The sequence below is a fragment of the Girardinichthys multiradiatus genome, chromosome 6, assembly GCF_021462225.1.
Source record: "Girardinichthys multiradiatus isolate DD_20200921_A chromosome 6, DD_fGirMul_XY1, whole genome shotgun sequence".
In the NCBI taxonomy this organism is placed as follows: Eukaryota; Metazoa; Chordata; class Actinopteri; order Cyprinodontiformes; family Goodeidae; genus Girardinichthys; species Girardinichthys multiradiatus.
This window is the reverse complement of record NC_061799.1, coordinates 24,289,241-24,309,140: the sequence shown is the minus strand read 5'-3', so window position 1 is coordinate 24,309,140 and position 19,900 is coordinate 24,289,241. Positions and strand designations below refer to the sequence as shown.

Below are 19,900 nucleotides of genomic sequence, written 5' to 3'. Positions count from 1 at the left end.
CCTTTTAATTCTTATTTTTTCTGATAATACTTTCTGGTAAAAGCACTATAGAAATGCTGAGCACAATATTTATGGCTCCACAGAGTCTGAAACTAAAGTCTTCAGGTGAAATGGAACAGTTTATAAACTACATGTTTTCCACTGAATATATAAATGTCATATGTGGTGAGATGATAACTTCCAAAGTGGGAAACATTTTCAGTACTACAATGGCTTTAACTACCTTTAAGATCAGCAAATCTAATATTCATCGCAGCATTGGTAAATGTTGCATTAGATTGCTGAGATATTGATGCCAGCCTTAGTGTCTGCCCTTCATCACAGTAGCTGTACTGTCCGCCTTTATGATGGAAATAAAACTCCTATTTGATTTCTTTATATAAACATGGAAGGATAATGGTTTTCCAGAGGGCAGCTGATAAGGATTGCTTTTCAAGGAAAAACATGCCAGCTTTTGCTCAGGTGTACTGTTCTGTCTTTCCTCTCCTTATTCAGACTAGTGACCTCCTCAAAACATCAATATTTATTTTACTTTACAGCCATACCAACCAGAGGTCCGAACTGATATAATGAGGTTTAATTTTTTCTTGGTTCCCTAATAAACTACAAATAATATATATATATATATATATATATATATATATATACGGAATTATGTACAAAATACTCCTGTAGCTCTTGCTCTTATTTTATTTTAATATGGACCAGTGCAATGTTGTCAAATAAGTAGTGATCACTGGGGGGAGCTAGCATGCAGTAGAAGACTTTCAGGTTTATTAGCAGTTACATAAAAAGCTGAAAGGCACTCTCCTGGAAAAATAAAGCCAAAATACTTTAGTGGGAATGCATTCAAAACTTGCATTTTTAAGCCTGGGATTGCTTCATTTTGTAACACATAAGTAATCAACAAAATGTATAGGATGGATCTGAATGATCACTGAATTGTAAAAAGCAAAGTTACTGCTCATATTCTCACTCAGCAAAATTTTATTTTACCTCTGTTTTACCTCTGTATTAGTTGGTAACAGTCTCTAGGCACCTCCATTTAGCATGTCATCATAATTCCTCTCGTTACCCCATCCTGCTTTTTGTTTAGAGCCTGGCTTTTCTCTTCAGTACTCCTGATGCTTGCATTTCCAAATCCAGTTGGACCCCACTTTGGCACAGTTTGGCACCATTATTGAAATTTTGAATTTATTCTTGAAATTGAAAATGTGGTTTGCTATTATATATTTGGTCATAAAACTACAGTTTTTCCAAAAAAAAAAAAAAAAAAAAAGACAATTTGTATTTTTTCAGCATCCTTTATTTTCACACTGCTTTTTTACATGGCTTTTGAGCTGTGGTCTGGGGATATAAGAATGAAGGAGATACTTTTGTAGAGGAGTCTCAGATGAAGCTATGGACAGTGTGTGTCAGTCTCAGAGTTAGTCAGCTACGAGCTAGAGCTAGAGCTAGAGGCCAAGTCCTCTTGAAGGGGAACCTTCGGGCTTAAGAGGTTAACGCCATTTTTAACTTGTACTTTGCAGCTGTTTTAGGTTTTTTTTTACCTCATTGAGATCTCCAGATTGTGAGGTGAGATTTAATCTCTCACTAAATGACTGTTGGAAGCATGTTGGGAAGAATTTACAGATGATAAAGAGAGAAAAGTGACCATAAAGGATTATACAGGCTTTCAAACTCAGGAGGCAGTGGAGTTGTCCACATCAGTGGTTCTGAAGTTAGTCTCAGTAAGGAGCTGTTCATGGTGTTCCCTGCAGGCTATGGGAGGCACTGTGCAATCAGTGTTGGGCTTATTGCAGCTAAGAGTTTTTGCAACTAAAATATGTTTAATCTGCAGCATTCTGAAACTATATCTATACATAGCCAAAGGGTCTATTTAAAACATGAACCTCTGTGATGCTAGTATGTGTTTTATTGTTTTACCTTTTATGCATCAGTGTCACACACAATTTAGTTCTCTGTATCTCAGTGAGCTGTGGAAACAGTGGGAAGGTACAGTTAGTTTAGGGACAGCCCAAGGCTGACTGGGGGCCTAAGCAGAGTTCGATTTAGGATCCCACTGGAAGTTAGCTCACTTAGTGTCTATAGGGGAAAAAGAAGATTACAATATATCATTTCATCTTAGCATTCAAATCTCATATTTTGGTTAATTTTAAATATATTCTATTTAAGCCAATATTTTATGTTTTTTATTTTAATTATTTTGTTGCATTTTCAAACAATTATGTTTGTATTATTTATTGTAACTAGAATGCTTTATTGTGCTCATTTTGACCTTACTTAGATTTGCAGATAAGCGCATCTCCCACCAGCCACCGTTGCTTAATTTAACATTTAAAAGCACTGTTTTTTTAGGTTTAACTAGAGGGGCCAATATTGAATTCTTTAAAGTCAATTCATTTGACCATCGTAAAGACACAAGCAACAGAACTTATTAAGCTACAGTGCAGAACTAAAATAACTATCCGACTACAAATTTCCTTTGTATGTTTACGTGTAGTAATATTGTCAGTTAAATTTTATTTTATTTCTTATTAATTAATAATACTTTTATTATTTTTTTAATAGCTTGTATGGAAATGTATACAGTAAATTTAAAACATGGCTCATTGTTGTTAAAATTCACTGTAAACAAAACTGATCCTGCAGGGTGTACCAAACCCTTGTAACTCTAATTAGGACATTGTAATACATGAATATTTCTCGATCTAAATCAGGGGTTCTCAACCTCGGGAGCACATGTTTTATATGTGTCTCTGCTCCAACACACCAAATTCAAAGAATTGTTTTACCTCTAACATGTCATCTAGTGCAGCAGAAGCCTGTTAAACATCCATTCATTTAAGTCATTAGTGTAATTACAAAGAAGCACCTAAAACCTGCAGGACAGTGTTATGAAGCACTGATCTAACCCAATTCATTGTAACTCTATGCATGTTTGGTGTTATGTTGGAAAGGGAACCTCCACCACCACTGAAGTAAACAATCTTTGGACAAAAGCAAGAGGATTTAAAAATTAGCACACAGCTTCAGTCAATAGAGCTAGAAACCATCAATCAGATTCGAAACATGGGTGTAGTGATGGACTCAGACCTGAACCTTCAGAGGAACATAAAGGTGGTAACAAGGTCGGCCTTCTATCACCTAAAGAACATCTCCAGGATTAAAGGACTAATGTCTCAGCAGGACCTTGAAAAACTAATTCATGCGTTCATCTTTAGTAGAATTGATTACTGCAACGGTGTCTTCACAGGTCTGCCTAAAAAGTCGATCAGACAGCTGCAGTTGATCCAGAACGCTGCTGACCGCGTCCTCACTAGAACTAAGAAAGTGGAGTACATCAGCCCGGTTCTAAAGTCCCTACACACTGGCTCCCTGTAGCTCAGAGAATAGACTTTAAAATACTTCTGTCTGTAAATCACTGAATGGCTTAGCACCAAAATACATTAAAGACTTGTTGTCAGTGTATCAAACACCCAGACTTCTCAGGTCTTCTGACTCAAATCTACTCTGCACACCCGGAACCAGAACCAAACATGGAGAAGCAGCTTTTAGTTCTTATGCTCCACTAATCTGGAATAAACTCCCAGAAAACTGTAAAAGCGCCAAAACCCTAAATTGGTTTAAATCAAGATTAAAAACGTATTTGTTTAGAGTGGCCTTTGACTGTGCCATCTAGGCATTATAAAAGTTTTCAGTCCAATTTTCCTTTCATTTTCTTATCCATCATTCTATTCTCTTTATTTTATTTATTTTTTTTTTAAATTGCCTCTGTTGTTTGATTTTCTGTATCATTGTAATGTTTTTCCTTATGTACAGCGCCTTGCGTGCCTTGTTGCCGAAAAGCGCTATATAAATAAACTTGACTTGACCCCAGTCTCAAGGCATTTCTTTCCCTTGCCTGAATAAGAAAAGCATTCCCACAGCATGATCCTGCTACACCATATTTCACTACAGTGATAGTGTGTTCAGAGTGGTATGCAGTGTTTAGTAATTAGTCCCACATAGCATTTTGTATGTAGGTAATGTATCGGTTTTAATCTCATCTGACAGACAACCTTCTTCCATATGTTTACTGTGTCTTCTACAAGGCTTTAAACTGTACTTCCTGTGGTTTCCTTACAATATAGCTTTCTTATTGCCTGTTTTCTATAAAAGACACATATGTGGAACGCATAACCAATCATTGTCCTGTCAACAAATTCACCCACCTGAGTAGTGGATCACTGCAGCTCCTTCCCAGTTACCATGGGAACCCTGGCTTCTTCTCTGACTAATGCTTTCTTGCCTTGCCTGTCAGTATGGGGAGATTGCCATGTCTAGGAAGGTTTTCTTTTACGTCATAATCTTTCCATTTTCTGATGACGGATTGTACAGTGCTTCATGAGAAAGCTTGAAATATTGTTTTAGAACCTTAAAAGCCTTTATTTCACATAAGTGGGCTCTTTTTCCTAGGTAGTAACTATTTACTAAGTTCTTAGATTCTTGTTTGCAAGATCTGTAGCATTTCCCTTTCACTTCACTATTGTGTGCTACTTTGTGTTGGTCCAGAGCATAAAATTGGCAATAAAATCCATTCAAGTTTGTGGTTGTAGCAAGAACATTTTTGGAAAACACTGTGAAAATCCAAGGGGCCCCAAGCAATAACTTAGTTTGCTTTGCCTCAGGGCGGCTCTGGGTTAGTTTGTGCTAAAAGCACACTCTAGAACAACCTGGGGAAGCCTCTGGTGTGTTAATCAGAAGATCTTTTGTGGGATGATCTGCTGAGTGGGTGCTTTAGATGGCAGAACAAAGAAGAGGATCATGAGGAGACCTCAGTGTGGACTAAGACTAAATCAGCAGAATGAGGTTGCAGTGCATGAAGAACTTCTAACTAAAGAACTCCCAAAATAACCCAGAAGTTCAGGTTGTGGCTGTAATTACTTTAATTTCATCATTATACTACAGATATACACTAGTTTTAATATATATTTATCTGTTGAAGATGACTTTCTTTCAAATAAGCCAAACTTCTTCTCTGCAAATCTAATAATCTTCCATAAAATGCACTTCTTTGCATATGCAGAGGAAATATTCCCCCTCAGATTGATACCCAGTATTTTCCTGTACCAGTATCTCACATTATGGACTCTCTTTTTTTCCTTATCTGAGATTGTTTGTTCCTTTTCCTCAAACAGATGACTGGTTCAAAAGACTAGGAGCGCTGCAGAGGCTGTGCATGACTTCTAAGGAAATACTTTCACTAGCAGGAGAGCACTTTGTGTGTTTGTGTGTTGTTGTGTGCACAACTCAAATAAGCAGACAAGCTGTGCTAACAGGGATGTGGATTGTGTGCGCACAGATGTGACACATTCTTACAGCACAAACAATGTTTTAGAACTGGAACTATTTCTGCTCGATGTGGGAGGACGGTAACTGTGCTTCTCCTGAGCCAGGCCAGCAGCAATGCTTTGTTTTATTGGCAGACAATACAGCATCACTACAGGAAGCTGTGGTTGGAAATGGTTTTTTGCAGGTATAGGCACACTGTATGCATCTGTATCTCCAGCTTCCTAAACTGCAGAGTACAGAGAACAGTTTTAATCGCGAATGCATTTAATACCACAAATCCCACATGAAGCACGCTACACCAAACACATGGAGATATTTTGTTCTTCTTGCATTGATTCCTGTTTCTATTTTGTGTGTAATGGACTTGCCAGTAATGTGTGCCTATAATGATCTGGTACAAGCTGACAGGTCTCCATATTATCAGTTACTGCAGTTCAGAGCTGAGCAGTAGCAAGTGAACACCGGAATAAGCCCAGGTGGAAGGACAAAACCTTTGGCTCTCCATATTGAGTTGAGGTAAAGAATGGAGGTGAGGCGTGAAGTGGTGGGTTTTGAAATAAGTGATGTGGCTCACCAAGCAGGATGTCATTCTATCAGGGGGTGGACAAGCTTTGAAAAAAAGAAGGTTTTCTGCCAATTGAACCCCAAATGAGTTACTGTTGCCTACTTACTAGTCCAGTCTGTGGGGAGTGGTTGTTTTGTCAGAAGTCTTAACTTGGATTAAAAAAAAACCTTAGACTCGACTTAGACTCTGACTTGAAGGCCCGGTAATTAATCATCCATTTGATAGGGGGTGAAAGACTTGAAACTTAACTTGAACTTGGAAAAAAAATACTTGTAAATATCTATGGTTCTGTTATGGTGTATTTAATCTCTGGCCATACACATCGTAAGGCTAATGACACTGAAGAGGTCATACAAAGTGCAAAATCAAGGATGGTTTCATTCAATTTTAAGGAATCTGTAATGCCTTTCATCATTTCTAGTTCAGAATATAAAATACTTGAACTGGTAAGATCTAAAGTTATTTTCTGTACTAAAAACAGATTCCTTAAAACATATTTAGTTAAAATATAATTATAGTTTAAGGAACAAAAAGAGGGGCTCGCCCAGGGAGCGAGAACCAGCAAGAACCAACTGAATGCAGATATGGAAATGAAAGAGCTCATATTGCTGATTATAATCAGTGGTGATTGCAATTAGAGCACACATACTTGAGTTTAGCTTCTTTTGGTGTAAAATTTTAAAACCTGTAAAAATCTTAAATTGTTTTCTTGCCTCTGATTTCACACGCGTCCACTGAACCAGAGTCGCGCTCACCTTTTTCCGTATAAATGCATGTGAATAAATGCCACACATTTCCAACAACAAACCTGCAAACTGTTTTGAGTTTGAAACCCATTCAGCAGTCAGTGATGACATCCTGGGAAGGTATAGACGCTGAACCTCCCACATCTCAGCGCTCCGTAGCTTTTCAGCCACATCTGCTGCTGAACTCTGCGCCCACGGTCTCTTCGTTAGTTTACCAAATCACTGGATCTCCGTCAGCGGCTGGCTCTCCCTCCTCCTGTCTCTACGTGCGTCGGTCTATTAGTCTATGCACTTCCTCTCCCTCTCTCTATCGCTTCATTATTCTGCACCTGCAGGCAGCGGACGTATTACCCTTTTTTCCTTCCCTAAACGTATTTTATTCGCCGTCATGACTTCCACGAAAGACGCCCACGTGCCGGGAAAAGTGGCTCAGCAGCAGCAAGACCAGGTGAGCCACTGTTTGTTCCCCTAATTAGGCGTTTAGCGCTCGTTATCGCTCATTAACTTCACATCGGAGCGCTGCCGCAAACCGTGTATCCAAAGAAACCGCAAAGATTAGACAGAAGCAGGATGGTTCTTGTTTGATCACTTTTCCCCTCACAGGTTTCTATTTTTATAATGTTTACATGTGCTGCAGTTTGGATGTATGCGATACTTTTAAACTTCCTTATCAATATTTTTTTTCCCGCTGGATAAGCCACAGTTTGTATACAGTAACAGACTGTTGATGTTTCGACGTTACAAAAACAGCGCCTGTTAACAGTGCAGCGGTTTTATGGAGAGTTGTGCAAAAATAAGAACCGTATTCGAATATTTAAAAATTAAATTTTACAAAAAATTTGATTTTTATTAATTTATGTAGCTATAGCTAGTCATATATTTTAATGTAGCGGGTTACTGGTATCAAAGTATTCAAAGGTATTACAAAGTAAGATTCAAAATCAATTTGCTGATTTAATAGCAATGCCAGAGAAAGTGCCGGAGTTTTCTCCTGCTGTATGAACCCTAGAGTAAAGTAGAATTGGCTGTCCCCCATTTGTTGCTGCGCAATGCCGGTCAGCTGCCCGAAAAACAGGCTCCTACTCATTTACTGTGGTTACAAGATAAGGCTATTTTATAGTTTGGAAATGTTTTCTGTCACAAAGTACTCAGAAAGTTGTAGTGTTGAAACTAAAACGGCATCACCCATCACTCATTTTATAGTAAGGACAGTGGTGACACCAAAGGGGTGGGGGTCAGAGACCATTTGCATAATAGTTTTAGAAATATGAATTTCAGGCAGGAAAAGGGCAAGCTTTGATAAGTACACCTTCAAAGCAACTTTTGAATTATGACAATAGCAGGATAGTACTAGGTACGGTAGTAAAAATGTAAGTTTTTATTTAAAATAATAAAACAATAAAAACTAAAAAAGCTTGTCCCAGTATAACAAATCTCCAGAATGTTTTGTACATAGATAATTGAAACCTAACCTGTTAGGGTGCTTGTTTAAAAAAATCTCAAGGTGGATCAATAATTTTGTTTTTATTTGTCTAAAGCAACATAAAACATCTGGACACCCGTTTTAAGACTTTTTGGAGTTGCCTATGGGTAACTCTGACCGGTCAGCCACAAGGGGCATGTCTGTTAAGCACCCGAGTGCAGGCTAGCTACTCCAGCAGAGAACCAGATTAAATACTCTGCTAATATCAGCTTGTTATACTACCGGTGTTACTCTATGAAGAGCAACATGACAAAAAAACCATACCATTTTGTGCAATAGGCTAAATTTAGCATGTGTTTGTTCTATATTCAAAGTCAAAATACTAATAAATAAATATTACAGATATGTGCCATATAGTTTTAGGTTTTCATTTTACGTTTTTGACATAAATGAAAGCAATTAGATCACATTATACATTTTGTTCATATTAGTGTAAAAACATGACAACGATGGTGTTTTTCCTCATGGTTATCGAACCAGGAAAACTCTATACTGGTTCATGCCAAGCTGTGCTTTGTATAAAAGAATGGAGGAACACAAAGGATAAAACTGCGTGCAAACACCCAGACCACTTGTGCGTTTACGTAACTGTGCTTCTAACACTCATATCATGATTTAGGTTGAAAGGTGCTTTACAAAAATAAACCCATGTTTGCTCAAAGGCAGAGGGAACCTCTTGACTAGTAGTTTAGTTATGTAACGGCCAATAATTGTCAAGTATTTAGCTCTATGGTGCCTTCACAAAGGTTGAAGTGAGAGCTTTTCATTACAGCAACTGAATGGGCATCATGCTAAGGAAACCTTATCAGCCTCTCAGCGTTTCATTGTGGGATTTTTATATGTCTTGGATAATGTTTTTTTCTCTAATGCTCTCATAATTTCTAAACATTTCAAGCCTACATCTTTTTTTTTGCATCCTACTGACTGAACTCCGGAGTCAACAGCAGCATGGCTTATCCCTAACCAAATTCTGATAAAAAATAAGGGAGCATGAGCTCCTTTTGAAGCTGGAAAGAAAATCGAAGCAGAAAGTGAGATGCGCACAGCCTTGTCTGCACATCAGGGCAGCAACACGTGATCCTCAGTTGTTATTGTGCACAAGCAGCAATTATTTCACCTCTGCTAAAAAGGAACCATATGTGAGTTTTATATCTGACTGACCTTAGTTTTCTCCAGTTTTTTTTCTTCTTTAGTGTCTAGAGACTCACTTGCTTTCGTTTTCCCATGTGGCTCATCAAGAGTTCAGGCAGTGCTCTAATGGCAAGTGTTTGTCTGAACGGAAAACAGATGCACAACTGTTAGGAGACATATTTCTTTGTGACAGCAGGTTTCTTCAGTTGGAGTCATTTGTTGTGGGTTACCAAATGTGACAAGGCATTTGCTGTTTAGATACCTAAAGGTGTCTTAAGGTAGTTAAGGCTTAAGTCCCATGATGAGGGATAACAAAAATCTGATAAGGAAGGTATGTAAATATTTAAAATATTTATAAAAAGGGGCTGTAAGTTCAGTTCTTGGAGAAATCTATATCTGGTTCAGATTCTCTCAGACCGATGCATAGGTCTGTGATTATTTTAAATGGGACTGGTTGAAATAAAATACTATTCTGTCCAGCTAAATCCGTGTCAAGAGAGTTTTCACTGGGGACATTCTACATCTGGGGGTTATAAAAACCCCTTACACATAACTTCTAGTATGTACAGTTTGTACTTTTGCCTGAAAAATGGACTTGCTCTTTGATAATATCAATTTCAGATACCTTCCTGTGCATATGCTCTTCAATTATGCAAGGACAGGAACAGAGAGGTGAAGATATCAATGCCACGAAAGGAAGGGATACATCTGAGTAGAAGTTCACCCTTCTCAGAGAATCGGCCGGCTGTCAGTGGGGATTGGGCAGTATAGCAATCTATTCGGTTTTAATATTAAGAACAGGGGAATTAAGACATTTTACTTTTATTAGCAGCTCTGATATAAACTGTCCCTCACATTGTTGCACCTGCTCTAACGCAGCTTTAACATTGAGCTTGTTATGTAGAAACATCTCCTAATTACTGTACAGAATGCCGTTCAAACTAAGCTGATTGTCTTGTTCAAGGTAGCTTCAAAGCAAACCTGTTGGATGAGCTTTGGTACATGAACAGTTAACCCCCGCTTCAACAAAAATCTGCCATCATTAAATCCACTTTTAGGTTAAAAAAAAAATCCTACTTTAAACTTTCATCAAGCTTTGTCTGTGCACAATTATCCTGAAAGCATAATAGAGCTCTTATCTTTCCTGTAACGCAGAATGGATTTAATTTTCAGCTACATATTTTTCAGGAATATATTCAGCCAGAAAAAAAAGAAAGGTAGTGGAATAGTGAGAGACGCATTTCAACTGACCTATTCTTCTGTGATTCAGTTTCAGTCATGTTGTGCACTGCGGTTCCTCTGATGATTAAAAGATACCATGGCAGTTTTGTCCAGAGGCAAGCAGTAATTCATATCCTCTGAGAAAATACTTTTTTTTGCTTCATCCATTCTTTGTCTCATTCAAAGACAGATTGAAAGAAACGGAAAGGGAAAGAAATGTAAGTGGCTTTCTGAAGTTATAACTTATTGTGGATTTGAATGTCAAAGCAGTATTGGTCTTGGTATGGTTGATTTCCTCTAAAAAGGGCAAAATAACTGTATATCTTCCATTTTTATGGGAAGGAAGCAACAATTTGGTGTAAACTGCAAATTTAAATGCAGTTTTTTAGTGAACCAAATATATGTTTTCATGTCCACATTAACCATCCCTCTGATGGTTCCAGGTTATGGAGAAGAATACTGCGGCAGTCCAACTTCTTCATTATTCCATCCAGTTTACTCAGTTAATCAGCTTCACTGCCAACAAATCCTTTGTTGCAATAAAAGTGTAGCAGCCCTTATTATGCAGCATAGTGAGTACAGTGTTAACTGTGTATGAATTACTGTCGCCCATCCAAACATCATTAAAAAATAAAATATTCAGATGCTTCAACCCTCTAAAACCTCCGCACTATTTTCGAGTTGCTTTGTCTTTCTAAGATTCCTGAAGAAATAGTTTTTGTTTTTTTTTAACTTTTTGCAAGCTTTTCTTAAAACAAATGACATTTCTTAAAACAAATGGCATCAATGAAAGTTGTCTTTACAAAGTACCAGAGCACTGAAACTGCTCCGTTAACACTTTTTATTGACCTCATTTTAACTGTTGATTTTGGGGGTCTAACCTGTCCTGGTGCTTTTGGACATGTGCTGCTTTAACACTGTAGACAACAGTATCCTCCTATTATGACTGAAACATGATATGGGTGTAAAGAAGCTTCTCTGTCCACATAGACAAATATTCTTCAGCAGCAGTACAACTCATATGTGGAACTCCTTAAGGTGCGGCCCTTGGTCTTATCTTGTTCTCATTATTTATGTTGCCTTTCAGATCGGCCAGATAATATTCCTGCTAACTGTTTTGCCATACAATAACTATACGCGACTATCTGCACATCAATTCCAAAACTCTTTGGATCCCTTTTTGGCTTTTTTAAATGATATTAAGACATAGATCAATTAAAATTTCCTCCATTTGACTTGGCAAATCAGCTCACTTATGAAGACTGGTCTTTTTCAGTTACCATGTAATATCAAGGTAAAGCCTTGTTTTTTTTGTCTGAAAACTTTGAAATAGTTATCCATGATTGTATAACAACATGTTTGGCTTATTATAATCACCTGTACAGATTTGTCTTCACTCTATAGCTTGAAGCTTCACATCTTAGAGGAACTTAAAAATAGCAATCAGTGTTGGCCCCACTGGCTTCCTGTTTAAAAAATTCACTATTGTTCCTTTAAGATTCTTAAAAGGACATTTCTGATATGAATCTTTTAAATCATTAGACATTAACAGGAACTCGCAGATCGAACAAGTAGTTACTATTAGATGTTTCTAGGTCCTAGCAGAATATTAGAGGTATAACGTCTTCTCAGTCACCACTCCTAAATTATTGAATAATTTACTGATCCTTGAAAGAACGTCTTTTTGGCCCTTTACACACACATCATGGGTATTATGCACCTCCTGTTATGTTGCCAATTGATACAAGTGGATTGGACATTTTTGAAAATGATGGCATAGAGAGCCCTTTCACATGCCCATTCTGGCTTATTGTGCTTGAAACCATTCCTTGATTAGAATGGCACCGACAGTGAAGACACATTTGCTTTTCAAGCACGAAAGAAACAAAACGTTGTTGAAAATGATATCTTGAGTAGTGTAGCTGCAGCCATAAGATGCTCTTTCATACAGACAAAGTAAGGTGAAATCCTTCTGATTTTACAACTGCTTCTTTCTTGGGTGACAGCTTGTCAGTCCATGGCTTTGTGAAACTCACTTCACCACTGACCAGAACCCTGGTGTTTCAAGTCCAGTGCATATAAGGCTCTGCCTTGATTGGTTTTCATATGTGCTGATGATCTAAACTTCCATACCCTGGAAAAATAGATACATCTTGGATGCATTTCTCATTTTGGTGTTCACACTGAGGTACTTTTACTTATCAATGATTCTGTGTGCTGATCATTTCAATGGGTGCTTCGTGCAAAAGCTGTCTGATAATGCCACCAGCTGTTCTCAATCTGTTAGAAGCACCACCTTTGTCCAAGTTTGACGTCCTTTACAGAACAAAAATAAAACAACAATTTATCATTATTGGTTAGGGTAAGGTATTTACATGTGTCTTTTGAGGTGGTGGTAAAGAGGTGGAACATGTATTATGACACTGCATCTATAGGAATGCAGTAGCACTTGATAACATGAGAGAGAACCTAAAAAACAAACAGTTTAACGCTTTCCCAGACCTTTTCCTGCTGTTTGTTTCTTTACTTTAATATTCAGTTATTCTACACAGACTGGGATGGATTTCCCTGCCTATTTGTTTTGAAGTTTCTTTCCAATAATTAACTTCAGCAGAGGTCAGCCGGTTAATCGATTTGCTTTCACTATTGGCACACCATGTAAAGCCAGTGAAGATACTCTTAACTGAAGCTTCAGTAGTGAACTGCAAATGAATGAGAAGTTGTTTGTGAAATGGCTCAGAGGAAAATAACAATGTTTAAAACAGCTATTTGTCATCTTTTTGATGTATATAAGAATGCTTGATTGTTACTGTCCCTCCTGTCCCTCGGGGGTTATTATTTGATGCCAGTGTTTCACTTCACTTCACTTCACTGTCATTTCACTGCATGGATCCAAGCCTCTAAAACTCTACAGTCACCACCACCTGCTGCTAAACAAAGGGGCTGAGCACTGCTGCACAAATGAGCGACACATTTTAGAAAACATTTTGGTCAAAAAAATGAAATTCTGGGGGGATGTTATTGTTGAATTATTTTGATCATATAACTAACTTTTTTTCAATGACTTTGGAGAAATGGAGAATCATTTAAAGCTTTTTTTTAACCTCACTATCGGTGTGGATCCATAGAGGCATCTTTTAGCCTAAGCTTCCAACACAGTGTGTGTCTGCCTCTGTTAATATCTCTACTAACTTCGGTGATCCCATGAGTTTTCCTTCCCACACACTTGGTAAAGTTTCAAAGACACAACTTTGCTCCTTTGAGGCCCTCCATAATAAGATTGCGGCTTTTACGGTAACTGTGACGCACTGGCTGGGTGTAATTTAATTCAGGATTGTCAACTTAGGGAATAGTATAGTTGACTGGAAGGATTTAAGTGTCTGGACCAAGGAGGAGAAAAAGCATCTCATCACTTATTAAATCATTTATTTCCATATGGACTCGGATAATGGCATAAAAGCCAGAGGTCTAAATGATTTAATATTATTTTGACATGTTGTGAAAGATTTACTCAGTGCACTTGCAATGCATCTCCTTCTCACTTACTTTACTGCATTTATGTCACTAGCAATACCTTTCCATTACTAGTAGTCCATAGAAAATATGCATGCCAAACCTCTGGTGACCTCAGTGGGTTGGTGTTATGATGGCTGAAAAGTGTGAAGAAATACCAGAGTCTGAGTTTGGAAAGAATAATGCCTCAGAACCGGTCAGGGTCAAGCCATGTCCGTATCTTGCAAAACACCATATCACCACAGATTTTTGTCAGCTAAATGTGATAGAATGAGCTAGATAGTCAGCACCAACTGGCCTAAATCCACACACGGCAAAAATCCCGGAGCAGTTACTGATCCAGATCTTAATACTAAATAATGAACCATGTATTTGCCGCTTATGCTGGTCTAGTTAGTTGTTCCAGTGTTATTCATGTCCCATTAGCTCAGTTCTATGGAAGTAAAATAGTCTCATTAGAATCAAACATTTTTTAGACATTGAATTTATAACACTGAATTTTTATGCTGTGCAATTATGTGTAATTTTTTTTTGTTCTTAAAATTTGCCAGCAAAAATTCACCTGCAGAATTTCGCCTGAAAAAAAATTCACCTGCAGAAATTTGCCTGAAAAAATGTGCCTGCAAATGTGTTGAGCTTCTAGTGACTCAAGCCAAAGCAATCCGCATTCGATCGACTCAAGCGTCTTTTAGTCAATCAGATTACGCTCATTTGATCACGTGACACACCATTGCCTTGGGCAGAGGCGAGTCTCTTCACAGTTTGCTGGATAGTGGCTTAATGAAGATCAGTGATGAGATTTTTGTGCCAAAAATATATTATCACAAAATGCCAGGTAATTAACACCCATTTGAATCTCATCACTGATCTTCATTAAGCCACTATCCAGCAAACTGTTAAGAGACTCACCTCTGCCCAAGGCAATGGTGTGTCATGTGATCAGATAAGCGTAATCTGATTGGCTAAAAGACGCTTGAATCGATCGAGTGCTGATTGCTTTGGCTTGAGTCACCAGAAGGTCAACACATTTGCAGGTGAATTTTTTCATGCAAATTTCTGAAGGTGAATTTTTTCAGGCGAATTTCTGCAGGTGAATTTTTTCAGGCGAATTTTAAGTACAAAAAAAATCACATACAAAATTGCGCAGGATAAAAATTCAGTGTTATAAACTCAATGTGTAATAAATGTGTGATTCTAATGAGACTATTTTACTTCCATACAGTTCAACTAGCCGAAACTACTAACTGCTGGCTGTTTTTGATAATAATGAGTATTAATTGTACATTTCCTAATAATGCTTAATGATGGTTTACAAGAAGCAGCGTGTTGGGAATACAACAATAAAGGTGTGATGAACATATCTAGTTTTGCCAAAAGCTTTCACAAAGTGTACAGTTATATAAAAGGATTTAAAGGTGACTTTAAGCAATGGGCAGAAAGTTACATAAAATTATTGCTATAAAATAGAAATGACCCTTTTACCTTTATCACAAACTATGACTGAATGTGAATTTTAAAAATAAATAGGCTTCCAATAGTTGAGAGGGTAAATAATAGGTAAGTAGCTCTAAGATTTTATTTTAATTGCAAGGTCGTTCAAGGCTTTAATGATAGGCAATACAATTTTAAGGTTCACAGAAAATGTTACAGATAGACAGTAGAAATGGGAATATTGTGATGTGTTTCTCTGCTTTTGTCTTGGTAAAAAGTTTATCAAACATTTGAACAAAACAGAAAAATGAATGAAGAACATCATTTAAGTAAGTATAGAAGGCCCCCTTCACCTAATGCGTACATGGTTGAAAACCTAATATTGGTGTGAAAAAAATCATTAAACTAAAGTAGTTCCACTTAACAAATTGTTATTTTCCGTACTGTTTTCCCATCCATACTACCACAGTACTACCACTACAGGTCTTTACTAGGATGTTTTCTTGACCTTGTCACAATCTGCAGGATTTCCTTCTATATATTAGAGGTTTCAGGGCCTTAGCCATCTGTTTCAGCTTTGCTATAAAGGTGGAAACGCCAACTGTTTTCACCAGCTTATCAGAAACATTATAGTATGCAGGTGAAGGTCTGTAGAGAACAACATGCTCCAATGAGTGTTTCATCCTGCTCAATAATTTTAACCCAGTGCAGCCCTTGGTTTGCATATCTCCACAGATGCAGTCAAACGTATTCATGCAAACAAAATCCAAAGTCCCAATAATTGTAAAGTACAGACCAAAAGTTTGGACACATTCATTCAAAGAGTTGTCTTTATTTTCATGACTATGAATATTGTAGCTTCACAATGAAGGCATCAAAACTATGAATTAAGACATGTGGAATTATATACTGAACAAAATTGTGAAACAACTGAAAATATGTCTTATATTCTAGGTTCTTCAAAGTAGCCACATTTTGCTTTGATTACTGCTCCGCACACTCTTGGCATTCTGTTGATGAACTTCAAGAAGTAGTCACCTGAAATGGTTTTCACTTCACAGGTGTGTCCTGTCAGATTTAATAAGTGGGATTTCAAGCCTTATAAATGAGGTTGGGACCATCAGTTGTGTTGTACAGGAGGTGGATACAGTACACAGCTGATAGTCCTACTGAATAGACTGTTAGAATTTGTATTATGGCAAGAAAAAAGCAGCTACGTAAAGAAAAACGAGTGGCCATCATTACTTTAAGAAATGAAGGTCAGTTAGTCCGAACAATTGGGAAAACTTTGAAAGTGTCCCCAAGTGCAGTCGCAAAAACCATCAAGCGCTACAAAGAAACTGGCTCACATGAAGACCGCCCCAGGAAAGGAAGACCAAGAGTCACCTCTGCTGCGGACGATAAGTTCATCCGAGTCACCATCCTCAGAAATCGCAGGTTAACAGCAGCTCAGATTAGAGAACAGGTCAATGCCACACAGAGTTCTAGCAGCAGACACATCTCTAGAACAACTGTTAAGAGGAGACTGTGTGAATCAGGCCTTCATAGTAAAATAGCTGCTAGGAAACCACTGCTGAGGACAGGCAACAAGCAGAAGAGACTTGTTTGGACTAAAGAACACAAGGAATGGACATTAGACCAGTGGAAATCTGTTCTTTGGTCTGATGAGTCCAAGTTTGAGATCTTTGGTTCCAACCACCGTGTCTTTGTGCGGCGCAGAAGAGGTGAACGGATGGACTCTACATGCCTGTTTCCCTCCGTGAAGCATGGAGGAGGAGGTGTGATGGTGTGGGGGTGCTTTGCTGGTGACACTGTTGGGGATTTATTCAAAATTGAAGGCATGCTGAACCAGCATGGCTACCACAGCATCTTGCAGCGGCATGCTATTCCATCTGGTTTGCATTTAGTTGGACCATCATTTATTTTTCAACAGGACAATGACCCCAAACACACCTCCAGGCTGTGTAAGGGCTATTTGACCAAGAAGGAGAGTGATGGGGTACTGCGCCAGATGACGTGGTCTCCACAGTCACCGGACCTGAACGCAATCGAGATGGTTTGTGGTGAGCTGGAGTGAAGGCAAAAGTGAAGGCAAAAGGGCCAACAAGTGCTAAGCATCTCTGGGAACTCCTTCAAGACTGTTGGAAAACCATTTCAGGTGACTACCTCTTGAAGCTCATCAACAGAATGCCAAGAGTGTGCGGAGCAGTAATCAAAGCAAAAGGTGGCTACTTTGAATAACCTAGAATATAAGACATATTTTCAGTTGTTTCACACGTTTTTGTTCAGTATATAATTCCACGTGTTAATTCATAGTTTTGATGCCTTCAGTGTACAGCTACAATATTCATAATCATGAAAATAAAGAAAACTCTTTGAATGAGAAGGTGTGTCCAAACTTTTGGTCTGTACTGTACATGATCACTGTTAGCCAGTAGTAATGAGACAATCACAGCTTCCTTCAGTTACCCAGTGCCCGACACAGATGTGTGCTTTGGTATATGCTATCAATGCTATATGTTAATACATAAAAGTCTCTGTATTTTTTGTTAATTAATGTAAGCCAGTCGCACCAGGGAAATCATTATCACCTTCGGTCTCCCCGCCAACCAGCACAGCCAAGGCTGGGTGCAATTTGGAGGTGTGCGCACTTCTTGAAGTACCAAAGTAAGATACAAAAGTAAAAATCATTATAAAATTAGTACAGTAAAAGACAATAGAAATACTGTCAGGTATGAAGAAAAACATATAAATAAAAACAGATAACTAAGATAAAGCTGTATGACTGACTATCAGTCAGTAAGATAGAGGCTATGTACATATCTAGATGTAAATTATTCAGGACCAGAATAAATTTTATTGGCCACATTTGTGTGCAAAAAAAGGGATTTGACTTTGGTTTCCATTGCTCACATCTTACATCAACATCAAGCTAAACAACAACTACAGTGTGTAAAAACAAGGACAAGGGAGCAGTATATACAAGTGTGTGTGTGTTTTTCAATATACATAAGAAGAGGGAAGGCAGGTTGTGATGGAGCAGTGTGCTTATTTGTTTCAGAGCAGAGTAGCTGATTACTCTGGCTATATGGTGTTCAATGTGTTCAACAGAGACACTCTGGGAGAAACACTCTCTGTGGTGTCTCATTTTCGCCATGTGGGTAAAAGTCTAAAAAATGTTTGACCAGGATGTGTGGGGTCGACAGAGATATTAGCTGCACTAGACCTGTACAAGTCATGGATGGAGGGAAGGTGAGCTAAGGTACCTAATTGTTCTTTGCAGTTTGGACCTGTCCAGTTTTGTAGATGAGCAGAACCACACACAAACTGATGAGCACAAAACAGACTGAATGATGGCGGTGTAAAACTTGACCAGCAGCTCCTGTGGAGGTTTGTTCTTCCCGAGTGGCCACAGGAAGTACAATCTCTGCTGGGCGTTCTTCTGAACAGGGTATACGTGTGTGGACCACCTCAGGTCCCGAGAAAGGGTAGTTTCTAAGAACTGCAAGTGACCCACCAGTGGAGCCACCCTGCAAGTTTTGCTCAAAACTGTTAATTTACTGGTAAGCTCTATCACATGTAATGAGGAGGCCACTAAAATCTTAATATGGACCAGAAGACCTACTACCATCCTGGGAGTTACTTTTAAAAATTACTAAAATAATAAAATAACAGAAAAAAATACATTGTGTTTGATTCTAAGGTGACGGAGCAGAAACATTTTAATAAGTAGAAAATAGAAAGGAATCCAGATCTAATCCCCAATGAATACTTAATTGAATTTTTGGTTTCATGATCATTACTGAAAGTAAAGGGGATTTTTGGTTTGAGTTTTATCACACAATCCAGTAAGTGTCCATGTTTTTTACCAGACAGTGAAAGAGTTGGATTTGCAGCTCTTCACTGGCTTCAATAATTTTGGAATAGCTGAAAGCAGCATAATTATGTAAGCAGCCAATTAGAGAATACTCAGCTCCAACACAATGTTACATCTTTGAAAGAGAAAAAAAAAAACTGTCTATTCACTCAAATTGTAAATTTGACAAACAGTGAAAAATTACTTTAAGTTATGACTAAAATGGAGTCACTCAAAATATTTCTTGCAAGAAATACTCAGCTGAACAGGATCTCTGTTTGACCTTAAAATTGAAGACTATTGGTCCTTGACACACCTATCTGGGGTTCCATTCCCATCCTTGAGACTTTTGCTGCATGCCTCCCCCTTCTCTCTTAGCCCATTTAGTGTCTGATTTCTGTCAATAAACGCCACAAAATCTAAAAGACAAAAAAATAAGAATAATCAGACAATATATAAAACAAAAAATACCACAAGAAAACAGATGCTGAAGAGGGAACCTGTGCAGGATTTAATAAATTATTTTAAATGTTTTTACTCTTACACATCTGCATGCCACTGCAGTCAAAATATAAAACATTTGTATTGCTTTATGTGTTTATATTGGTATTTATTATGTC

At 38.0% G+C, this 19,900-nt stretch overlaps 1 protein-coding gene across 4 annotated transcripts in view; it reads left to right on the top strand.

The window, feature by feature from the left end:
• The window catches only part of LOC124870045 (dipeptidyl aminopeptidase-like protein 6), a 172,888-nt gene that overhangs the window by 82,995 nt on the left and 69,993 nt on the right, over positions 1–19,900 (top strand). Inside the window, exon 1 of one of the 4 annotated variants that reach the window (XM_047368465.1) lies at positions 6,813–7,093. The exons of the other annotated variants lie outside the window; for them this stretch is intronic. Within the exon in view, the coding sequence (XP_047224421.1) occupies positions 6,932–7,093 (162 nt within the window). The 5' untranslated portion in view covers positions 6,813–6,931. Of the gene's footprint in view, positions 1–6,812; positions 7,094–19,900 lie in introns of those variants that run through there. 4 annotated transcript variants of the gene reach the window in all.